A 23,496-nucleotide genomic window follows, 5' to 3' on the forward strand; every position below is an offset into this window, starting at 1 on the left:
TAAACAAACAAACAAACAGTAACAATGGTATCTGTAAGCTTGCCGGCACCATTGTTACCGTACTGGCAAACTACGAGTTCTGCTCGCTGGTGCCATTTCGCCGTCCAGGTCTGACGTGCCCTGCATTGCAGGCATCATTTACAATGGATCCATATGGGGTCGGCCTGCTTTTTGCTGGTGCATAAAACCGTCTGACCCCAAAGGGATCCAAAGCATTTGTGCCGGCATCAAAATCCATGCCCATACAAATGCAGGAAAATGAGACTTTACGGAATAAACGTGTAAAAGTCTTACGCAAGGCTTTTACGCAAGTTTTCTACTTCACGCTCACCAAAGTGAGCTCTTATGAGTGTGACGGGAGTAAAAAACTGATATTGGTGATATACAATGCTTGGCTAGATAAAACATCCCCAACATAATTGAAAATTAGAAGTGCATGGGAGAGTGACTTGATTTGTAGCTTCGAGGGCGCACAATCGGAGACTATAATGCTTTATCCTAAAACAATATCTAGAAATCAGCAATTTAAACGGATCCAATATAAACTCTTACACAGAGTCTACCTGACACCCATGAAGACGGCACATATGTGTCCCACCCTTCCTCAATATGTCCCAAATGCCAATTACAGAACCTTGATTTGACCATATGTTCTGGAACGGCTGTAAATCTCCTAGTATTGGGGAAAGATCCGATACAAGCTGACTCATCTGTCCCAGACACACTTGGATCATATTTGCTAGGTGTCTGCCCCAAAAAGATCCATAAAACAGGGCTTGGTAGAGTCCTAAATCTAGGATTGGTTTCAGCAATTAGACAAATTGCCATGGCATGGAAATTCCTACAAAGTCTGAGCCCCATTACGTGGCTCAAAGACCAAGAAAGATGGGGGAGAGCACATCTCAGCGCGCTTCAACACAGTCAGCCTCATTCCAAGTACAGCGGTGTGGGTAAAAATGGCAATAATGCGGCAGTAATTCTGTTACTGTTGCATTACTGCACTGCTGTGGTACACATTTGGTGGTAAACTGGAGGTAAATCCTCCTGTTACTGACAAACATCGTCAAAATCGCCAGAATTACCACCTAGCCTTTTCATTTCAAAACCACAGCTAAGCCAAGGGTAAGACTTTACAATTGAAAGGAGCACCTTTCAGGGCGATACAGCCAATTTATAGGATGTTACAATGCTCAGCAAACCAATGCACTGAACCCTTCTGCTTATATCAATAGCAAGCTGTACTTTACATGTTTAAGCTGCATACAAACTGATACTCCACTGGAATCAGACTAGGTCATCCCAAAGAAAACAGAAAGAGATATGATTTCCTTATCACTCGCTCACTGTGTTTAAAAGAGGCACAAAAGCTGCGCATCAATTTCATAAGCAGGGTACCAGTGCCCAGAATTGTTCCTGCTTTCTCTTTACTTCCATGGTTAGTGGCTAGCACTAGATTTAAATCGGCGTATAAACTGGTGTTCCTGGTCAGACAAGCATTTGGTTGTGGAAATGTGAAGCATCTGTCTTCATAACTGGCAGAAAGCTGTTGCTTAGCGAGCAGATATGGAGGCCCACCTCCCACATGGACAATTGAAACTCAACATTTAAAGAGGAAGAAAACCCAGGAAGGTACATACTTTTGGCAATGCAGATTTCAAGGCACTCCTGCTCGGTCTCAAATCTGTTGGCGTTGCCACCGCAGCCACGATACCAAAAGCGAGCACACACACCCAGGGTCTCCTCATGGTACCACTTCAGAGAATAATCGGAGCAGGCTGTGCCCGCATCCTTTGGCAGTGTGCATCGCTCCTTCAAGGCGACTGCCGCTTCCGGGCGATGACCTGGCAGTGCAGTCACGATGGAAGTCAGGTGAGTATGGACAGTGGTATTAAGTGGGAGGAAGGAGCTGGCGTCTGATGTCATACCACTTAGACCAGTAGTGGATGTGTCCAACACATCTTCGGGTGGCAGGGACCGGGCATCACTTGGAGTAACTTCGGAAAGTGTAGCTGCAGAGCTGCCCTCAGTATAGCTTCCATTGGTGGGTGGGACTGTAGCAACACTAAATAGGTACTTCGTAACATTCGGATGTGAGGCGCTGGTGCCAACCTCCCTGTAAAATTAATCAAAAGTTTGCATAAATACCATGAACTAGGCCATGACTGCAGAAGCAAAAGGCAAATAAAAAACAACAATTTCTGACTTTCCCTTGCAAATCTGTGAGCATAGGTACTCACTCTGCAGTAGTAGGGGTTGATGCAGTGGTTCTATAGACAGGAACATGTGCCGCTACCTTGCAGTCCTTGCCTGATGGAACCAATGGCTGTCTGTGAGTCTCCACTGGCAAAAGAAAAGGATAGCAATAAGCAATCAATGTCTAAATGATCAAGAGTCTAAAATCCCCTCTGACCTGATCCCTGAAGGTGGTGTTCTCATAAACAGGATCTCTCCCAACTCTTACACAGACTGCCTGGAGATGGTCAATGCATTCTGGTGGGGAGTATGTTGAGCTACTGTTGGTTTAGAGGACTTCACTCTACAACGCTCTCATGTCACCTTTATGAAGTTTGAAATTCACACTGTAAATTTCCCAGTTTGCATGTGTGCTACTCACAGGAAAATGTCCTCGACTGAAGCCCATGAGTTTCCAGGAAAGACACAAACACACACACACACACATACACACACACACAATATGATGTGGTCTCGAATAGATGTGTCCTGAGAGTTCTGAGAGTAATGAAATATGTTTTTGAGAGACAGCAACAGAGCTGGGTGGAGTAGCTGAGAGATCAAAAAGGAGTACTAAGAGCAATTGCTGTTAGCATGATGAACTGCATCTGAATGTTTTTGTCTCTGAAGTTGAGCGGCTAGGGGTGCGGGATTCACTAGATCCAGGTGTGTACACATGAGATTGGTGTCTTAGTCCCTGTCATGATACCTTCTGCCTTTTATCCAGCTTTTTATTTGGCTTTTCACAGCTCTTCACTATCTTGTATTTTTTTCTCCTGCTCCCTACAAACCCTTACCTCAACCGACTATACCTTGGAAGTCAGGAAGACCTTTGGATGATCATGAGGAATGCTATGGGTACATATACTGCTGGACTTTTTAGCAGCTCCTGTTACCCACAGTCAGAGTTGGCAGTCAAGGGCAAGGGAACATTGGGGGAAATTAACTTGAAGGACAGAGGGGAATTGAAATGCAGGCGGGATCCTGATGAACTGAGTAACAACACCTTGAGTTCCTAATAACAGAGACGCCACCAGCTCATGCATATAATCAGTTGCATTGCGTGGACAACTCAAGAGATGGTTAATCACTGGAGTGACAACTATACTTTATATTCCCTTTTCCTCCAAACATGTGGGACACTCTGTCCTATGGGGACGTAGCAGTAGTTTTCTATTGAAGCAGTAAAACATGATTGTCATCCTGTGAAGTGTGAAGTGGGCATGTGCACGGACAAGGCTCTGCCTCCCCAGGCCCTGCCCCTGTAATCAGGCCACAGTATGTTTCCACCCACCCAGGTCAGCACCTGACTGATGACCCAGCTATGGAAGAGGGGATGGTGGCCATGAGTAGGGGGAAAGGGAAACCTTTGCTTACTCCAATGTTCGCTCCCCTTTACTCCGTACTGGTGGGAGACAATGGCAAGGACAAACATCATACAGGGAGGATGGCCCTACTGCTAACATAGCTGCACAAGATTTTAAGGACTGCTTGGCTGAATTGAACAACTGCCCTGGAGCGCCCATCCAGATGGCTATGCCTGCTGTGAGAAACTAATGGTGACACAAGACAGACAAACACAAGTGATCACAGTTCAAGGGTGTTTATTGAATAATGAAAGTTTGCATACAGGTTAGAAAAACGCCTGATCTAAACCTAAATCTAAGATGGGGACAAGTGTCGACCATAAATGAAAATAAAGCAGTCCTAGTGTGTCAAGTCAAATAAAAGGGCCTATACTAAGAAAACCTATTTCCAATTCCTTATGCTAAATACAAAGAGTTTAGGGTTAAGTTTCAAGAAAGAAAGAAGTGTTCTCAAATGATAAGTCAGGATGCGGTAGCCTGGGTCTCCCTTCCCCACATTTGGACATGGGATAAAATGGAAGTTTGGAGTACGATACGGTCTCGGGCCTTCCTAGCATGGGACGACAGTCTCAAAGACAGTTCTTAGGACACAGGCCCTCATTACGACCCAGGCGGTAAGTTACCGCCTGGGTCGTACCCTTACCACCATGGCGTAAACTATGTTTACGCCATGGTGGTTGGCGGATTTACCGCCCCATTCCAAGGTGAGTGGGGCGGTAAATCCCCATTTCCCATTTTACCCTTCCCCATTCCCATTTTCGCCCCATAGGGCATAATGGGAATGGGGAAAGGCGATAATTACGGCACCGTAAATTACGGTGCCGTAATTATCGCCAAGGTCCCTTTGCGGCATGGATTTTAACGGCTGCAAAAAAGCAGCCGTTAAAAGCCATCCCGCAAAGGGAACCTTGTAATCAGGCGTTAAGGGTCGCCGCCGTTTACGGCGCCGTAAACCCCTTAACGCCTGAGTCAGAATGAGGGCCACACTCTCTGGCTTGTCTAGCACGAGATTACAGTTCACTTTTAACCCTCAAGCTTTCCGCAATCAAGACTGTTGATGGCTAGGTCTTGTTTCCTCTGAAAGTTTCTTGCCTTTGGGTCATAATGAATTCAAACAACAAAAACAAAAAGTTCCTTTAACAAATGAAAGTTTGTTCCAAATATTCGCTGGCTGATGGTTTCACCCCTGGGTCCCCCTCTTCTGGGCTGACCCATCTCAATTGTATTCCAAAGTTCAGATAGGGTGATGGCTTCACCTGTGGCTCCCCCTTTTCTGGGAAAAACCTTGTCAACTATAATCCAAAGTTTCAGATAGGGTGATGGCTTCACCCCTGGGCCACCCTCTTCTGGGCTGACCCTTTCCTAACAGTATTCCTTTACAAGAGTTCAAATAGGGCGAGAACTTCACCACTGGGTCCACCTCTTCTGGGTTGACCCTTCTTCAATACACTTTGGGTGTAGCTTAACTCTTTGGATCTCCCTCATTCGTGCTCGGACCTCTCTTGACTGTCAGTCCTTGGGTGATGACTTTACCCCTGGATCTCCCTCGGTCGGGCTCGGACCTCTCTCGACTGCCAGTGTTTGAGTTTAACTTCACCCTGGATCTCCCTCGTCCGGGCTCGGATCCTTTTCTCTTCTTTGCCTCTCTCCTCTGGGTTCACTATGGCTTTCTATAATAGTTCAAATGTTCACAGGATTCACGTCCCTTTGTTTCATTCACCATGCGGGGCTCACTTCCCTTACTTTCAGCCAACTTACGGATAAAGGTCTTTCGAATGTACAGGGCTTTTACTTGACCCTCTCGTATGACCACTTTGAGTTCCTTTGGCAGCCTTCCTATGGCCTTCTGGTTTCTGTAGTTTCTCAATATGGGGCTCAACCAGAGTCTCTTGAGTATGCACCCACGTGGTGTCGGTTTCTCTCTGCTGCTGGATTCCCCTTCACCCTTTTACAGTTCAATCAAAGTTCAATACCTTTGGTTCGATGCCTGCCATTCCTCCGATTGTCATTCAACACATCCCAGTTCTTATCGGTTCTCCCCTCGACTCACCGGTTGTGATGAAATGCTCGGCTTTGGGCTTCTCTTGAGTCAAGGCCAGTACCACAGGCACTGGAGCCTCCCTCGCTCCTGCTTATCGGTATAAGCCTGCCCCGTGTACTGTTGACATCTGTTGCAGGACACTTGTGCCATTGTTCGCGGTCTTACACTTTCCTCTACGAAGGTTCTGCGGGCCTGGGATGAAAAGGGCAAGGTTACTTCTTTCCTTGCCTCTCTCTCGGTTCCTGCCACCTTTCTTCTTCTTTTGAACTGCTGTGTGTTAGCTGTCTCAACGTGCTGTCTGCTGTATTTGCCTTCCTTGCATTGCTCATACTGCACTCTCCGGCTCCACCTTTTATCCCTGTGGGGAAAAGCAAGGGTCATCAGGTGTATGATTTGAGTCAATTGCCTGACCTTGCCTGACCCTCGGGTTGGGACATGTTAGATATACAGATTTAGCATTAGTCCGTTGTCTATTGTGATGTGAAAGAATGTCCATGTCGCAAAAGGAAGGGTTTGGCGGGTCAAAATAGCCTACGGGACAAAATAGGGAAGGTTGGGGCCATGGAACACTATGAAGGGTTCCCCACCTTAAAGAGCCTAGATCTCTCCAAATGTGTCCCTTTGAAGGGATGGCTACCAGAAAAGCAGCATTCCAGGAAACCAGTTGAATTGTTATGGTTGTTATTGGCACACATGGTTTACAACAGATAAGCCAAACCATAAGACCTGGAAGATTATATCTGAAGGGCAAAAGAGGATAAATTGGATTTTAAGGAAAAAACGCCATCCAAGGTGCCCGACATTGGGTTCTTATCCTTCTTCACACACAAGTGGTGGACCTACTCCCATTGCCCTTGTATTAAGAGCAGGTTCAATCCTTCTGTGCTGTCTGATTAATGTTCATCTTGCCCACAGGCAGCCCAAGGTGACCTCATGAGAGCGGTCGAGGCACCTGGCTGCTAAGCACATTGATTGAGGGGCAGAATTTGGCCTCCCCTGTGCCATAAAAGGTTCAGCTGGTCTGTAGATGCACAGAAGGAGCTCTGAAAAGGTTCACGAGGACAGATCACCAAAATCTGCCAGCCACCAAGGAGCTATTAGAATCAACAAGCAGCTACTAGACCTCTGAAACTGCAGTAGGGGGGAACGTGAAGGCATATAGCCTATCTCACAGAATGCCCAGAGCATTCCCCAGGTAATCCAGAGTCTGTCCTTCCCTCGATGCATACAAAGAGCATTTCATGTTTTGGTTAGTGGTAAATAGGTCAACAGGGGGAGAGCACCAAAGGGAGAAGAACTCCTGTGTGATTTATTGATTCAGCTCCCACTCACAGTTCTCTCATTCTAGCTTGCTGAAATAGTCTGCCTCGTGTTAGTCCATGTTCATTAGAGGGATGCCGTAGAGATGACTACTGTCATGAGCAGGAAGTATTGTGATGCATGGAATTTGTGGAATAAACTGAAGTGGCAGAAAAGTAAATCAATAAGGACAAAGGAAAAGACAAATAAGGTTAATCTCATTTAGTTTGAAGCCACTCCAAGATGGCCACCATAGATGCAGTATAGGAACAGGAAAATGAGACTAAGGTCACATAGGACTATATACGCAAAGAGAGTTACAAGCATGGTTGACAGACACCATGCTTTATACCTACTCCCTTGTCTGTTCATGTTTCTTTGTTTTCTGGACGACGAGTCATTGGGTTGGCAAGCATCAGCCCTTATCCCATCATTGTTGCCTCCAACCTGGTTGGTCATACCTCTTTGTTTCTATGTGTCTATTCTACCTTCTGTCTTGGTCTCTCTCTTAGGCAGGTATACTGGTCTCCCTACAAGTACCGTCCTCATTTTCCTTTCTCCTCCTTCTTCTCTTCCCCTAACCAGTGTCACCTGTATGACAGAGAGTGATTTACTGTTATATGAGTAACATTCACAATAAATATACTTCTAAATATTGTTGCATGGATACTTGTCTGTATCCCTGCCTGTATCTAGTTAAATGTGTGCCTTGATTCCAACTTGGAATGAAGGCAGGTGTGAAAGTTGGAAGGAATTCAGTTGTGACATGAGAGGGACGTCACATCATGGGTCCTTGCTGAGGGCTTCTCTAACCATGAACTTATCTCTTGTGTTATTCTTACAATAAAGACGTTTAACACCCACCTGCTTCAGTGACCAGATAATATTTACCCTTGTTATTGGCCATTCTCGCAGTGTTGTGTTTAGTCACCATTCTTCCACTATTGCTCCACTGCAGATTAGACCCATTTTACACATATAGCAGAACCTCAAGTCTTCAGTCTACCACCAATTTTTAGGGTTACTTGTTGCCTCCACTGTCCGCCTCTGCAGTGGAGGCTGCTTCGTATCAAAGCCTGTCAGGGTTAACTTTCAACTGCCTTGTCTAGGCCTAAGTCAAACTTATCTCTGTCAAATGCTGTGTAGTTCCTTGCTGGTGGGGCTTCCCATAGCATACCTTACCTTTCCCTTGTATTTCAGGGGATGGTCACCACTAGCTGTTCCTTCCCGCTACAGATATGATGACACTATCATTAGCTCGTTCTTCTCTGGACGTGTATATCTTCTTTTCTTTTCTGTGTGCATGACTTTGGGGACTAGATATTTAAGTCTCCAGTTTTGAGCCTCAGAGGTCATTACATTTTCCTCCCCCGACTAGGCGAGGTTAGGTTTGTATGCTGTAAGAGACAACCTACACTTTCCCTCATCTTGCAGGGTGGGGTGAGCACTATCCTTCAATATATGAACCTCCCTGTTTTATCATGCAGGGTTCAAGTGCTGGTGATTTTCCTGTGTTTTATTTCTTTCCTCCAGTTATCACAGCTTAGTGCCAACCTGTTTGGGTACAGTTAGTGTGAGCTGGGGAATTAGAAAATTGGCAGACTGGTTTGTTTCTCAAGTGGGGACCTTCATCTCAGTATGAATAATGACAGATACTTTGATCAACTGCCAACTCCCGCAACTCAAGTACTAGCATGTATAAGGGTTTTTACCTCATTCCCCCTGCTTGTCTACATAAAACATTGTGCTTGAGTTGTCTGTCTGTATTCGAACAGTCTTGTTCCTGATGTTAGGTAAGAGTGTTTTGACCGACAGAAAGACAGGCCTCTGCTCCAGGACATTGATGTGATCCTTGTAAACCTGGAACATAAGAAGAGGATAAGTAGAGGATCTGACGTTGGCCCGGATTGCCTCCCCGTCCAAGTAAAGAGGAGTCTGTCGTAATTGTCACTTGAAGAGGGGATCCAAAAATGGCATACATCCCAACTGGCTGTTTGGCCTGGATCACCAGGTGAGTCTCTGAAAAAGAGCTGCATCCTCCAGATTTTCAAGTATGCCAAGGAAACTGCAGTGACGCAATAGGCCATCCATCGGTATTACCCAAATTGTTCAATTACAATTGTTTGAATGAACAATTGACCTATTTTCAAGGTCCCGAATTGACCTTTTCACAATTGCGAGAATATATATATATATATATATATATATATATATATATATATATATATAAATATATGGTTTTGGTGGGTGTTTGCGTTGGGTGGGGGGTTGGGGAGTTGTGGGGGGTTTCCCCGCGCACATATGTACAATGGACCTTCACAATTCGGTCAATTGTGAAAAGGTCAATTCTCATTCGAGCAATTGTAACTCGAACAATTCGTATACAACCCATCCATGAGGCCCAATAGTCTGAGGAGCCATCAGGCTGTCAAAGAGGTACGGCTGAGGAAGAATGAGCACTTGGCCAGAATGTCAGGCTCTTTCCGTAGTGTGGATGACCTGGGCTCAGGCAATATTCCAGCAGACGCTGATAAAGATCAGATCCTGAGAGGCCGCCAAGGCTGACTTCCCTATATTCCCTGAGAGGCCCAGGCTGAAAACAAGATCTAGCAACATTTGAAGATGTTCCTTGGCTGCATGCTAGAAATGAGCCCTCACCAAACAGTTGTCCAGTTACATGGACATCCTGGAGGTGAAGGAACACATGCAGTGCTGAGTTTAGGCAAAAGGGAAACACCCTGTACTAGTAATGAAAGTTTCTCACTGAAAAGCACAGAAACTGTCTGTGCTATGGCCAAATGGGAACATATAGCCAGGTTTCCTTCAGATCCAGTGCGCAGATCCAATCTCCCTGCTGGAAAGCACATTGGCTATGTGCCAAGGTGATCCTCTTCACCTTTTTAGTGAGCAGGTCAAGGTTGAAACCCAAGAGATTGAGTATGGTGAGCAGGCCTGCCTGGTGTATTTGGGTACTGGGAAAAGGCGACAGTAATAATCCTGGCCTCTATTCAAACGAGGGGTGGGTTTGATCGCCCCATCTGTAAGAGTCAGCTAAGGAGGGCCAACCACCATTAAGGGCATGTGTGAAAGAGATAATGGAGGAAGATGGAGGAGGAACCCCTGGCTTGTCACTGACAGGACACAAGGGTATGATGTGATGGTCCTCCAAGTTCCAATGTGTATGAGCAAGCACCTCCCTCCAAGTGCAATGGAACCTTACAGGAGCATCCTTTGGAGGTTTTGACTATGGCTATGGAACTTATGTTGGCTCCCGATTATGAGTGAGGGAAAACCCTCTGGTTCCTGATCATTTGTGCTTCTTCCAATGAAATCTGGGGGATATAAAAGCCGGCCTGGTCTTTCTGTCTTGAACTCCTCTGATTCTGGTGATGGAGCGGGAGAGAAAATCCTGCCAGGAGCTCCCCCCTGGAGGCTTGGTGGACTGAGATTTTATCATTAAAGAAAGTGACTTGACAATTAGAGTACTAGTCTTCTTTTTGGTAAGATCTCCATCTGTGGTGGTGTAGAAGAGGTCCACACCAACCCATCGAAAGGAAGATCCAATACTTTATCCTGTACTTCCTTAGTAAAATTGTTGGCATGTAGTTAAGCCAGCTTAAAAAGTCTGCCTCCAGTACGTAGCTTCTGGGAGTGGATAGGGAGATCACATCAAAGCAGAACTCATCAAATTCGTCAAATTTATTTAGATGAATTTTACCTCAAACATTTGTGGAGTGGGGGGTAATCGTGATAATATAGAAAGGTGGAGGTCGGGGGGGGGGGGTCCACATATATTTGTTGCCAAATGTAAAAAAATAAATAAATTAATTCTGCGAAATCGAATTTGACAAAAAATATTCAACCAAATCACATAGAACCTCTGGGAAATGTCTCGACACGCAGGGTCGCTGCTTCCAAAATTTTCTGGGTGATAACTCTAGCATCCTCCAAGCATCCCTTGAACTTCTTCAGCTTCTCAGGCAGACTACATTTGTCATATTCTGGTAGCTCCTGCCATAGGTTTTGGTTAGACGCAACTAGCAAAGCCTAAGCACTGGCCTGTATAAACTGAACCATGAACTGGCGTAAATTTCCTTGCCCAGTGCCTCCAGAGATTTGCCCTCTTAGATTAGTACCTGGGAGGCTGAGAAAAACAGGGGTGATGGTCTAAAATAAAAGGTGGCGGCAGCCACAAATGTGCTGGGAACAGGAGTTCAGTGAAACCAGCTCAGACAGTAGCAGAGGATAGTGAATATGGTTACATTTCTTTATACCAAAATCTGTTTATTCATAGGGAGAACTAAAACAGGTCTGTTCCATTGCTTCTTGGCTTGTGAGTGCAAATCTTTCGGAGACCTATGCCGGATCTCCCTGATGCTCAAGCCATAATGCCCAATTCCTCTTTAAGTTTAAGTGGTTCTCGTCGAGGGATTTAGAGGAACCGAATAAATCGTGGCAGTTTGTCACGGGAGGCCTTGGAAAAGGGAGCTTTTTCCTCTACCCCATCATCCTAAGGCAAATCCCCCTCATCTGGACCTCGGGGGTGGGGGGCTTCATCTGGATCATTCCACAGCGTGGAAGGAGTCAGTGGCCTTGGTTTGGTGGAGGAGGTGGCAGAGGGTCCGGGGGAGCCCTTCCTGAGGACACTTAGGAGGCAGAGGAGCATGGGGCGGGCCAGCCAGCGGCTCCAAATTCGGAGCTTGCAGACCTTTTAGCGTGGCCTTGAAGCAGCAGAATAAGCTTTCTCATGATGTCTTCAAAATATGCTTCCATTGTGCCCGAGTATATCATCATCAGCCCGTTTATTACAACTAGAATCATAAAACCAAATGCATGTACACATGATACACAACTACATCATTTGCACTAAAATCATTACATAACAGATTAAGACACTACATTATACATAAAATCAAATACAATTGGGTGAAATCTGTATTGTGTACATCCTATTAAATGCCATTAAACCCTTCTTGTATTCAACAATTAATTCAGTTTTACGTTTGAGCGAAGTGCTTCTAGTGTGCCAGACAGATTTCAGGCAAAGGGAGACTGCAAAAACGACATCCATGTTGGTTGTCCCTTTGCGTAACTCTATTGCCAATGTTTCACAATGTAATTATTTAGGCAGATTTTCAAATTCTCTTATTGGATGTTATAATACTGCGGGAAAAGAAACATGAAGTGCTCTATTGTTTCTTTACCCTCATAAAGTTGGGCATACATGAGAGTGTATCAGCATCTTTCTGGTGGACACATAATTCCTCCCACAGTTCCTTCATCTTTGAAACAATATCCCAGTTGACTCAGGGGCCGATTGTGAGCTCATGATAAAAAGACTGTGGAAATACGACACTCTCCCCTCCAGTTTCCAGCACCACCATTCAGAAGTGGATGGAAGTATTGGAGGGGAGATGTCGTACTTTCCAGCAGCAAAAGCTGCTAAAATCTCCTGTTGTGGAGAAACATGTGCTCCAGTGGCATTGCAAGCATTTCTTTAAAGAATGGCACTTTTCTAATTTAAGAATGTTTTCTTAAACTTTCATTATCTAGAAAAGTAGTGCTGCAGTCTGAGAAATGCTGTTTATAAAGGGAAAAAGTGTAGTGTAGTGGAGGTTAACGGCACCTCAGAGGTGACATATTTTGACTCCTTTTATTGACGTGCTGAACCAGTGCTGCTGGGAGGAGAATCCCTTCCACGTGGCTGCCCTGCATTCCTCCTGGTTGCCGTAAATCAGGCTCAAGCAAAAGCAAAGGCTTTCATGTCCCTGCACCACATTCTTTCCCTTTCAGAAAAGGGTGCATTTAAGAAATGTGTTCACCCAGCTTGGAACAGCGCATTTCTATTCTTACATGGACCTCTGAATCAGGCCCTCTGTCAGCATCTTAAAACTTTTTTCAGCCAGTAGATGGCGCTGTTCGGCTCCCTCATAGACCATTTGATCTTCTCGGTTCTGTCTCATGCCAAGGTGGCATCATCGGCGTGCAAACACGGAGCCGCCAGCGCCATCTTTGGCAGTTCTGCCTTTTTCAACAGCAGGAAGGCAAGGCTGTGTACAGAGTCGAAGTTGGCTTATTCACTCATCAAAGCATCTATACATAGGATGGTTCCATTCGTGGGGAAGGTGGGATGGTGACAAAGAATGCATGGGAGCAGATATGTGTCCACCAGAAAGAACATTACCAAAGTAATTTGTTCTACTAATGGACACCTTCCTCCCACAGATTCCTCATCTTTGAAAGCCTCCCAAAGCCATAAAATGGCCAAGAGGTGGGTATGGAAATATCTTTTAAATTAGCATAGTCTGCAAGGCTGATTTTCCTACAGTGAAGTTATACTTGAAAAATGAATCATGTACGTAATGCTAGGAGGAGTGAATTGATGACCAAGTAGCTGCACAGCACATGCCTGCCACAGGTACACCACTTTGTAGAGCTGATGTCGCTCCTCTACCGCTTGTTTAGTGTCCTCTTATGACCTCCAGTATTTGCTTTACAGCAAGCCATAGCTAAGTTAATATATAGTATCACCCAATGTGAAATTGATCTTTTGGAGACTGCTTGTTTTTTCTTCGGACCGGCGTAGCTCACAAAAAGCTGGTCATCTTTTCTAAAGTTGTAAGTTCTGTTTAAGTAAAACGTCAATGCTCTCATAGGATCCAACCTATGCATTCTCTCCTCTGCCTTAGAAGGATTGGCAAGAAGAAAAAACATAGGTAGGTGGACCTTTTGGACTAGGTGGAATTCGGATGCTATTTATGGAGAAAAAAATATAGTTTTATTGTTAATAAAACTGTCTTTTTGTAATTGGATAAATTAAGGTGAACTAGATACCGCCTGAAGTTCTGAAACGCACCTGAATGAAGTTACTGTAACCATGAATGCTACCTTGAAAGACAGGATCCTTAGGGGACATGAGTGTAGATGCTCAAAAGGGGGCTGCCACCAAGAACGTTAACATTAAGTTCAAATCCCATGGCGAAACTGCAAATGGAATAGGATGAAACCTGTACAGAAGCCACTTTAAAAATTGTAATTCTAAGGACATCTTGAAATAAAAGCACTGATCAGCTGTGCACTTGAATATGGAGAGAGCTGCCAAACAACCTTTTATTATATTCACATTAACTTTGGGCCAAACTGCTGGCTCTTTCAGAGCAGTAGTGCCAAGAACAATTTGTTTTCATCCGCAGAGGACGTTGTTTCCCATGATACAACAGATATATCCTGAAACTTTAAGAGACCAAGGTACCAGTTCTACCTTTCAATGTTGCTCTGGTTTAGGTTATAAATCAAGTTTGGAGTAAACCCGGCTCTACATCCTTTGTGGACAAGGACATTGCCCAGAAGCACAGTGCCGGCCGGGTGATCCCCAATTTCTGACCCGTCATTCCTAAGCAGATAGTCTGGTGATCCAAGCAGCAACTGTGTGTTCAAAATCTAATCCATTGCATTCTCAACTGTGCCGCCAGATAGAGAATCTAAGAAATTAGATGCTTGTGGATTTTGTTTTACTGCAGGCAGTGTGAGGTTGAGAACCGTCAATGCCACCTGCACCCTCGCCAGATACTACCATTCCATTTGCGAAATAGCAGATTCAGCGGCGGCACATCTTCTATCAGCGATGCAGGAATCATATAGGCAATTTGTGCAAGATGGCAAAGATTCTGCCAGAAACATAGTGAGGCTAGATACCTCAGACTGCACTGGATTGTCTATGGGTACAGCAGCAGTAGTACACAGGCACTCATGAAGGTGCACAGCCAACTTTTCTCACAATGTCACTAATATGCCATTTGATGGATCTGACCTTTTTGGCACCTCGGTCCTTAGGTCTCACCTTAACCACCCCTATGACTACTTTTGGAATAGAGAGGTTTAGACCATACACATTTCCTTCAAGAGCTAGCGGGCCCATTATGAGGCAACAACCCACTCAAAAAATTGATTTCTACAGACCATCCAGGGGAAGAGGAGCCCAGAAACCAAAGCCTTTAGCCTGGGTCCTTTCCGGATGCCATGCTCTGAAACCTGTTTTAGCTGCTCAATATTAGAGCACGAGTGTCCTGTGAGTGGCAGGTTCAGACACTTCAAGGAGGGAATATCAAAAATATCTTCCAACACAGGAGCACTACAATTGGTATACCCATCTTCACAGAAAGAGGATACGCGTTTTCCCTTATCTCGATGACTGGCTTTTAAGAGGAAGAAAGGAAGAGAGTGCCTTGCAGGACCTAGAGGCAACATACAGTCTTCTCCACACATTAAGTTTATCCATCATCCTAAAGAAGTCCTTTCTGACCCCCTCAAAGTGGTTACAGTTTATAGGGGCAGTTCTAAATACGGAGAGAGGGAAGTCTTCAACTCCACTAGATTGAGTGACAAGCATTCAGACCACAGTAGTTCTTCAGCCAAAAGGGGGACTCCCAGCAAGTTGTTTGAGGTTACAATGACTCATGGTATCCTGCATTTTCATAGTCCCAAAGCAAGACAATGGATGTGGTCTCTACAGTGGTCCCTGAGAATCCTGTGGTCCTAGTTCAATTGGAGCATCGAGGACGTTACTCAGGTCCACTCACAGGACTTCCAAGACCTACTTTGGTGGTCATTGTCACGATCCTTCAGATGACATCACATCTCCCCAAACGGCAGCGCCTTTCCATGCGGCTTGAGAGGTGAGGCCGCTAACAGATAGTCCCCCTAGGGTTGATAACATGCAGGAGGACCTCATGCGGAGAGACTTCCCTACTGGGGACAAGGACGCACATCTGGAACACAGCCCCTTTATCTCCCAACCCCACAGGGTAATACCAACACCCAACCCATCCTTACCTATGGTGATAACTGAGACTATGTGTTACTGTATTGTGTCAGACACTCTCACTATGATAGGTACTGGAATGAAGAAGAACCCAATAATGCGACTTTCAAGCATGAAGAGTGTTCGACCAGCTGCTGTCAATCAAACTGACGTTACACTGGGGCAGTCCCAGCTACTTAAGCTAAACAGTAAAGAAGGACAAGGGGAGCAACATCCGGAAGGAGATGTTGGCGAGCTAGGTGGTGGCCAAAAAGCCTGTGAGTTGGAAAGAGGGCATTCGAAGGCTGGGTCGAAGAAGCAGTGTGACGTGACAAGAACAAACTGAGGGATGCCAGGAAAGGATCTCGTCCGTCGACTGAGAGTCAACGCTGAAGTTGGGAGTCAGTGTGGTCTGGTGGTGGTGCGACCTGTGGTGAGTGAACTGGGTGGTCCAAGAACTACACAGGGATTTAATTTGGGGGTTGACTGAGGTCTCCCTTGATACCCCTGTCGTCTCCCTTAATACCCGAAAAAAAAGAAAATCTTTTTGTTTTTGGTTTTAAATGTTAGCTCCTGGGCTGTGGCCAGCGCCATGTGGCTCTTTGTTTTTGGAGTTGATGGCTTTCTTGTTCAGACCTCTTAAAAAAACAGGCGGCTCCACAAGTGTAACACTTTAAGCAGTGACTCTACATAAGAAAGAATAGTAATGAGTAATAATGGGCCTCATTCCGAGTATGGCGGTAAGGGATAGCGGCCACCGGTAACGAGACCGGTGGCGGTGATCCCTTACCGCCATACTCCGAGTTCCCTTTGCGCCCTCGCCCTTAACGCCTGCTTTGAGCAGGTGTTAAAGTCGAGGGCGCAAAGGGGCCTCCAAGCCAATAACGGTGACCGTAATGAACGGTCACCGTTATTTGCATCTTCCCCATTCCCATTGAGCCCTATGGGGGCTCATTTGGGAATGGGGAAGAGCCTTGGTGAATGGGGAATTACCGCCCCGCCAACCTTGGAATGGGGCGGTAATTCCGCCATCCACCAAGGCGCTGCCGGTCCGGGTACGGCGTTAACCAAGGCTTTAATAGCGGTGATCCCTTACCGCCATACTCCGAGTTCCCTTTGCGCCCTCGCCCTTAACGCCTGCTTTGAGCAGGTGTTAAAGTCGAGGGCGCAAAGGGGCCTCCAAGCCAATAACGGTGACCGTAATGAACGGTCACCGTTATTTGCATCTTCCCCATTCCCATTGAGCCCTATGGGGGCTCATTTGGGAATGGGGAAGAGCCTTGGTGAATGGGGAATTACCGCCCCGCCAACCTTGGAATGGGGCGGTAATTCCGCCATCCACCAAGGCGCTGCCGGTCCGGGTACGGCGTTAACCAAGGCGTTAATAGCGCCATTGGTTAGCGCCGTACTCGGAATGAGGCCCAATGTGTCTTTCTAGAAATCTATACAATAATTGCTAGACTCATTAAAGGTTTATTTGAGGCACTCTTCAGGGAGTGAGTCACTGTTTTAGTCTGTTCTTAAACACCTCATATTCACAATGCAGACAAAAACTTCCAAAAAGCATTTAAAGTAGAATAAGCATCCATTTCGGATGTATTTTGCTTTTTCGCAAGTTGCAGTCATAGATGTTTTTTTCTACCATTGTCTCTGTTACGATCATCACTAGACATTCCACCTTGGTGTCCTCGGCCACTTGACAAAATCCTTGTGCCTAAAAGCTTGTGTACAGTGTAGAAATGTTTGACGATAGCACATAAAGTGGCCCTTGATTTCATTTTGCCACAATTAATGCTTTGTTGTAATGTGTCCATCTTTCCTATCTCCGTGACATGCTGTTCGGGATGTTTGTTTGCATGTATGAGGTAATGAGTGCCTAGAGTACGGGATGACGTGTGAGTGCGCTGCCTTCCGCTGCCTTCCCTGCGCTACTGTAAATTCTTTAATACACAGTCATGAACCCTTACAATGTTATGTCTTTTGCCAGCCTCTGAAGCCTGAAAAGTAGATCCACACAGGCTTGACTTTTGCCAAATTTGCACCAGACCTAAAGATGAACTGGCATGCTGTTAAATCTCAGTTACCAGTTTAACGATATCCACTTAAAAGTGTAATTTGCTTTCTGACTTTGGAACATTCAGACATGTAATTGCTCATTTTACTATAGCCGGTAAAATAACTATAGCTCGTAAGATAGCTCAGTGGGTTATGCGCTTGTTGCTGCGATGTGTGTGTGATCTGCACGTTGCAGGTTCAAATCCCAGCAAGGCCAACTCAGCCTTTCATCCTTCTGAGGTTGATAAATGAGTACCAACACAGGTTGGGTAATATTGTACGTATATTTGTTCTATAAAAAAAGCACTAAAGCTTAGTGCTATATAATAACACATCATTATCGTTTGGCCTTGGACGTATGCTTGCATTCCAGGGGATTTGGTAATATGGGCCCATACACACGATACATATGGTGATTCATTCTTGTATGAAATGTATAGCACATTACAGTGATATCGTAACCATTTCTTTTGTAGTGTACTTAAGAGCAATGCAATGTGATGCCACTTCCTGTTTTGTCAAGAGGTGGAAGGTCGTGTCCATCGCTTCTCGTGATGTCACTTTGGGGTGGGGTCAAATGGCATCACTTCCTGTGATGTCATCAAAAGTAAGGGTTGTGCGATGTCACTTCTGCTACCCCAGGCATTTTGGTGAAATGACGTCTCTGGAACTACAGCAAGATCACCAACACTAGCCTACTGTTGAACCACGTAGGCGATTGCATGGGAAGTATGAGGAAGTGTGGTGGTTGTGCGACCTGTAACATGTGGACTGCATGGTCCGAAGCCTGTGCCCAGACTGCTAGCAGTAACGGGCCGCAAAGTCAAGCGGGATGAAGAAAAGAAGAAGAAGAAAGAGAAAGAACGAACCCATGACCCCTGGCCAAAACCGATGAAGAGTTCCCTGAAAGAAAGGATCACAAATGCTAGAAGTCTGGGAGAGGGCTCGGAAAAGAAGAAGAAGATGAAAGAGAAAGAACAAACCCACAAACCCTGGCAAAACCGGTGACGAGTTCCCAAAGGGAAGGTAACAGGAACAGTAGTATGTCCGGGAGGGGCCGGGCAAACTTGAGTAGGCGAAACTAGAAGACAAGAGAGAAGTAAATAATTTTGAGAGGCAACTCCCTGGTCAGTTCCATAGGAAAGTGGTATTGAAGAGTCAAGAAGGACTCAGGGATCCTCTCCCACGTTCCGGTGGGGGCAAGTTGAAGGACAGTGTTCAAATAGAGGAAATACTAAATACATGGAGAGAACTTAAATAATTGATGAGGAATCTAAGATTAAAGTAACTCAAGAAAACACTGAAGAGTCAAGAAGAGCTCGGGAAGCAAGGTGAAAGACAGTGTTCAAGTTAAAAAAAGCCTGCTAAAAACGAGGTTGTGAACCCGCAGAAGGGAGCCGCTCTCCTAGTCCCGGTGGAACTTTGTGAAACACGAACTGTGAGAGGCTTCTTTCCCGAAGAAGGGAGTCATTCTCCTGGTTTGGGATAAGAACTCTTCTGTTAGATTGATGAGTTATCTTTAAGTGATGTTAGGAGAAAAGGGAATTGATGAAACCCAGTAAGGCGAGACCAGCATCCTTTGGATATTGTCTTCGGCAGCATCAAGGCGCCCCCTCGAAGCAATGTTGTCTCAACACCGGAACACCCCAGGAGTCAGTTTTCCCTTTTCCCATTTCCCCTTTCTTTGCAAATAAAAGAAAGAAACCCTTCAAAGGAACCTTAAGGGAGCAGTCAAGGCGAGCGAGAGAGAGAGAGAGAGAGAGAGAGAGAGAGAGAGAGAGAGAGGGAGCTGAATAAGAAGTAAAGACTTTCCAGTCAAAGCCTAACTTATAGCTAGGAGAAGTGAGTAATTCTCCTACCCATAGACATGTCGACCCAGGAGAAGGGAGGAATTCTCCTGTGATATGGTTTTGTTACATTTGAGCTTCTGTGTTTCAGTGGTTCAGATAGTTTAGAAGTTTGGACCAGGGTGTATACCCTTTATTTTGACATCACGTACTTCCTGACATACCCGAGTTTTAGTTTGGTTGAGGTAGGGAAACCACCTCTAGGTAGGGATAGATAGGATTACTATTGTGTTAAATAAAGGTTTGTAGCCAGAACTAAAAAGTCGAGGTCGGACCTCTTATAGTATGTCACCACAGCATCCATTACCAACTTTCTTCAGGCAGGGGGGGGGGCATTCCATCAATCGTCGTCCAATTACACCATTTTCATGGACACATCTTTGAAAGGATAGGGGGTCATCTGCAGGATCTTTCAATAAACGGTTTGTGGGAAGGCCTGGTGAAGTCCTTCCTATGAACCCCCTGGAACTCAGGTCAGCATGTCTGGCATTGTCATCCTTCCTTCCATCCATCAAGGGTTCGACTGTCCAGGCCCTCGTGGAAAACAGCACCACAATGTGCTATATCAGTAAAATGGGTTGTGTGGGATCAATCAAACTGTGCAGGAAGGTCATGCACCTATGGTTTTGGGTGATCCAGAACGAGGTGTCAGTGACAGCTTCACACCTCGTCGGCACTCTGAACACTCAAGCAGACATGTTGAACGGGGAGATTGTATAGACAATGATCTCTATTGGGGAAATTACAAATTTACCGGTTTGCAACCAATTCAAACAATAAATGCAAGATCTTTCAGAAGAGATTCTTGTAGCGATGCACTCGGCAAGACATTGATCAACCTAGTCAATATATGCTTGTCAGTGGGAAAAATGTGAAACCTGGTGCAGCGAAAAACAGATTGACCCACTGTAAACTTCCATCTGTATAGCTCCTGAATTCTTGTTCTTTTAGGAATGGGCTCCATCCCTATTTTTGAGACACCATATCTGTGAGTTCATAGAGAAACCATCTGGTTCTGACGGCTCTGAAACAGACTCTTCAATAAGCCTCATTCTAAACAGAGCTTTTTCTGTGGATGTTGGCACGGATGCCAGAGCCAACAGCGCCGAAGGAACCATCAGTACTTCTTTTGTCTGTGTTGAAGCCATGGACAGCGGGGCCGATGACGTTGAAGCATTGGCAACTTCAACGTCTTTTTAGAAATGTCTTTTTTAATGGTACCCAAACTCAGAGGTGTGTCGGATCGGTGATGATTCTTATTTTTTTCATTTTTTTTCTCCCCAAAGAAAGTGACTTTGTTACACTCTCTGGGGCTTTCTGAAATATTTTTCCATGCAGGCCCTAAACGACTCTCATTCCTCCTTTGAGGAATTCAGGCTCACCTCGACCTGTCTTTGGACATCGACTTGTGCTTATTATGTTTCCTCAAGGAACAGCAAGAACAGGTTCTCGAGAAATACTAGCTGCTCATGGAATGGTGCTGCTCCTTAATTTTCTTCTCCTAAGATCTTAAATGGTGGTTTGAGGAGTCAGGGATTCAAGATCACTTTTTAGGGGAAGATTTAGTTTGCGTCTCAACCCTTGATTTTGCTTGGGATGATTTAGACGAAGCCATGAATAGCCTTGCCAGCCGTTCTTTTAACGCTTCCGGCATTATCATCAGGACCTACACTCCTGGGTATCACGTTCTTTCCGTAAGCAGAAAAAACACAAGGAGTGGGGATCTGTTACAGACATCGGCCAGTGGCATGTTTTGCTTAGGCTTTGAAGACGACATGTAGAGAGAATACGTTTTCCTGATAAATGCCCCTCTGACTTCCAGCGAGTTGCTGCACAAAAGAGGAACCGAAGAAAATGGCGCTGACGGCTACGTACTAGTGTGCATATGATGCATTCTCTGCACAGCACAAAACCAAAGAGAGGAAATGGTCAATGACGGCACCGAACAGAGCCATATACTGGCTGAAAAATGATTTCCAGTGCCAAATGCATCTACTGAGATATTTCAAAGCTGGGGAATGCGTGGGAGAAATGTGTCCATTAGAAAGCAATCCTTTGCTGCCTCATTTGGCTGAGGGGACAGCGGAGGAGTGAGAGCTGTGAAGGTGAAGGCCTAGCCCAGGACTACACAGATAACAGTTCCCAAGATAGTCTAGCCATCCAGGGGTCTACAGAGTTCAATGGTGATGAAGTGTGGTCCAACAGCAGAGTAGGCAGCAAGGACGTCCTGGTTGGTGCCATCCACTTGACCATAGTAGTGAAAGGGTCTCAATCAAGTGATGCTCTATGTAGACACTCTAACCTTCCTTGTTGAAAGATCCTCCATGAGTAATGTTAGGTGTGGGGACCTTGTGGCGTGCCTCGTCTACATGCAGGGACCTCTGTGCATGCCCTGGTAGCAGAGTTAGGCCCAGAGTGGATAATCTTGATGGAACCGGTAGAGGATTTAGTCCTCAAAAAGGGAGCCTCTGCAGAGCTGATAGAGGATTTAGCAGAAGAGGGAGTCTTAGGTTTACACTGTTCCTTTTAGCCACTAGTTGGGGAACCTTGGAAGCTCTGGTTAAAGTTTTAGACTCACAACAGGGACCCTTGAAACACTCCCCGGTCTTGTTAGCTCGTTACCGAGGAACCTCTGGCTTGTCGAAGCAATGTTTCGCTCATGGTGGGGCCCTTCGGGGTCGACCCAGTACATTTAGCCGCTAAGCAGGAAGCCTGGAAGTCACCACTTGTATCTGTATAAATCCACTGAATCTGTACCTGGGGAATGGCCCTGTTGACACTAGGACTGCTAAGGTCTCTTTTGGAACCAGCAACTCCTGGTAAGAAGTCACCAGAATGAGGGGCTCTAGAAAGAAAGTTCCTTGGTGGCCATCTCTTCTTTTCTTAGATGAAGTCCTGGAAGTGTTGTGTTGTGGATCTAGTAAATCAAAGACTTCCTCCTACCATTGAAACATCAGATAGAGTGTTCAGTTGGAGAGAGAGTCACAGAATAACCAGGAGTCCCAGAGATGGCCTGGGACAAAGCACTCTAGTCAGAGTGCCTGTGAATTGGAAAATGCATTGTGACACTCGCGTGACAAGCAAATGGAGAACCCCTACAACCCTGGCATAGGTGGATGGAAACCAATGGCAAAAGCTCAGACAGCAAGAGGAGGAAAATAGAATAACGAAAACAAAGGACAAAAAAGAAAAGGGCTGGGCTGCGGGCCGAGGAGGTGAGCCGTGGCCACACCTGGGCTGGTTCTGCATAAAAACTAAAGGGCAATACAATACACTCTAGCTGCGTCCCTGTAGGATGGACTGTCCAACAAGAATGGACGAAAGGAGACGTGATGTAGGAAAACATACAGCCAAGACCAGCAAGCGTCTTCTTGATTACTCCTAAGTTCCCAAACACCTAGGAGTTGTGCTTGCCTTTCTGGAAGGTTGTTCCAGTCTAACTTCAGTGTAGTGTCAGGCCAACCTGTACACTTTTATAACAATTGGCTGGAACATATGCCCAGACCAACATGTGCTCTATATCGTTAGATTGAAAGCTACATTTGACAGAACAAGTATTCCAGACCAATTGGCTGAAAACAAATCAAAAATAATAATCAATTGGTGATGATTTCCATTTAATGTAAACAATTTGAAGAGATGCTACAGACAACAACAGGGTAATTCATAGAATTTCGCAGAAAAGTGTCGCAAGCGGCTGGCGCAGAGTGTCCGCGTGCGATTGTCTGCGCCAGGCACGTGCGCTAAAACTGATTTCCGCGCACAGCGTATTCATGGATTTTAGGCTCCCAAACCAGCCGTGGCGCAGAGTATCGCAGCGACCCTGCAGCAGCGCCAGTAACGCCCCCGAGAACG

At 45.6% G+C, this 23,496-nt stretch overlaps 1 protein-coding gene across 1 annotated transcript in view; it reads right to left on the bottom strand.

Moving 5' to 3' along the window:
* Positions 1–23,496, bottom strand: part of LOC138491306 (collagen alpha-6(VI) chain-like) — a 253,249-nt gene that overhangs the window by 131,910 nt on the left and 97,843 nt on the right. The window contains exons 4-5 of the mRNA XM_069617747.1: positions 2,238–2,340; positions 1,638–2,113 (exon numbers count right to left, since the gene is read on the bottom strand). Of these exons, the coding sequence (XP_069473848.1) occupies positions 1,638–2,113; positions 2,238–2,340 (579 nt within the window). The remainder of the gene's footprint in view (positions 1–1,637; positions 2,114–2,237; positions 2,341–23,496) is intronic.

Source organism: Ambystoma mexicanum, chromosome 10 (assembly GCF_040938575.1).
Source record: "Ambystoma mexicanum isolate Mex_15411 chromosome 10, UKY_AmexF1_1, whole genome shotgun sequence".
NCBI lineage: Eukaryota > Metazoa > Chordata > Amphibia > Caudata > Ambystomatidae > Ambystoma > Ambystoma mexicanum.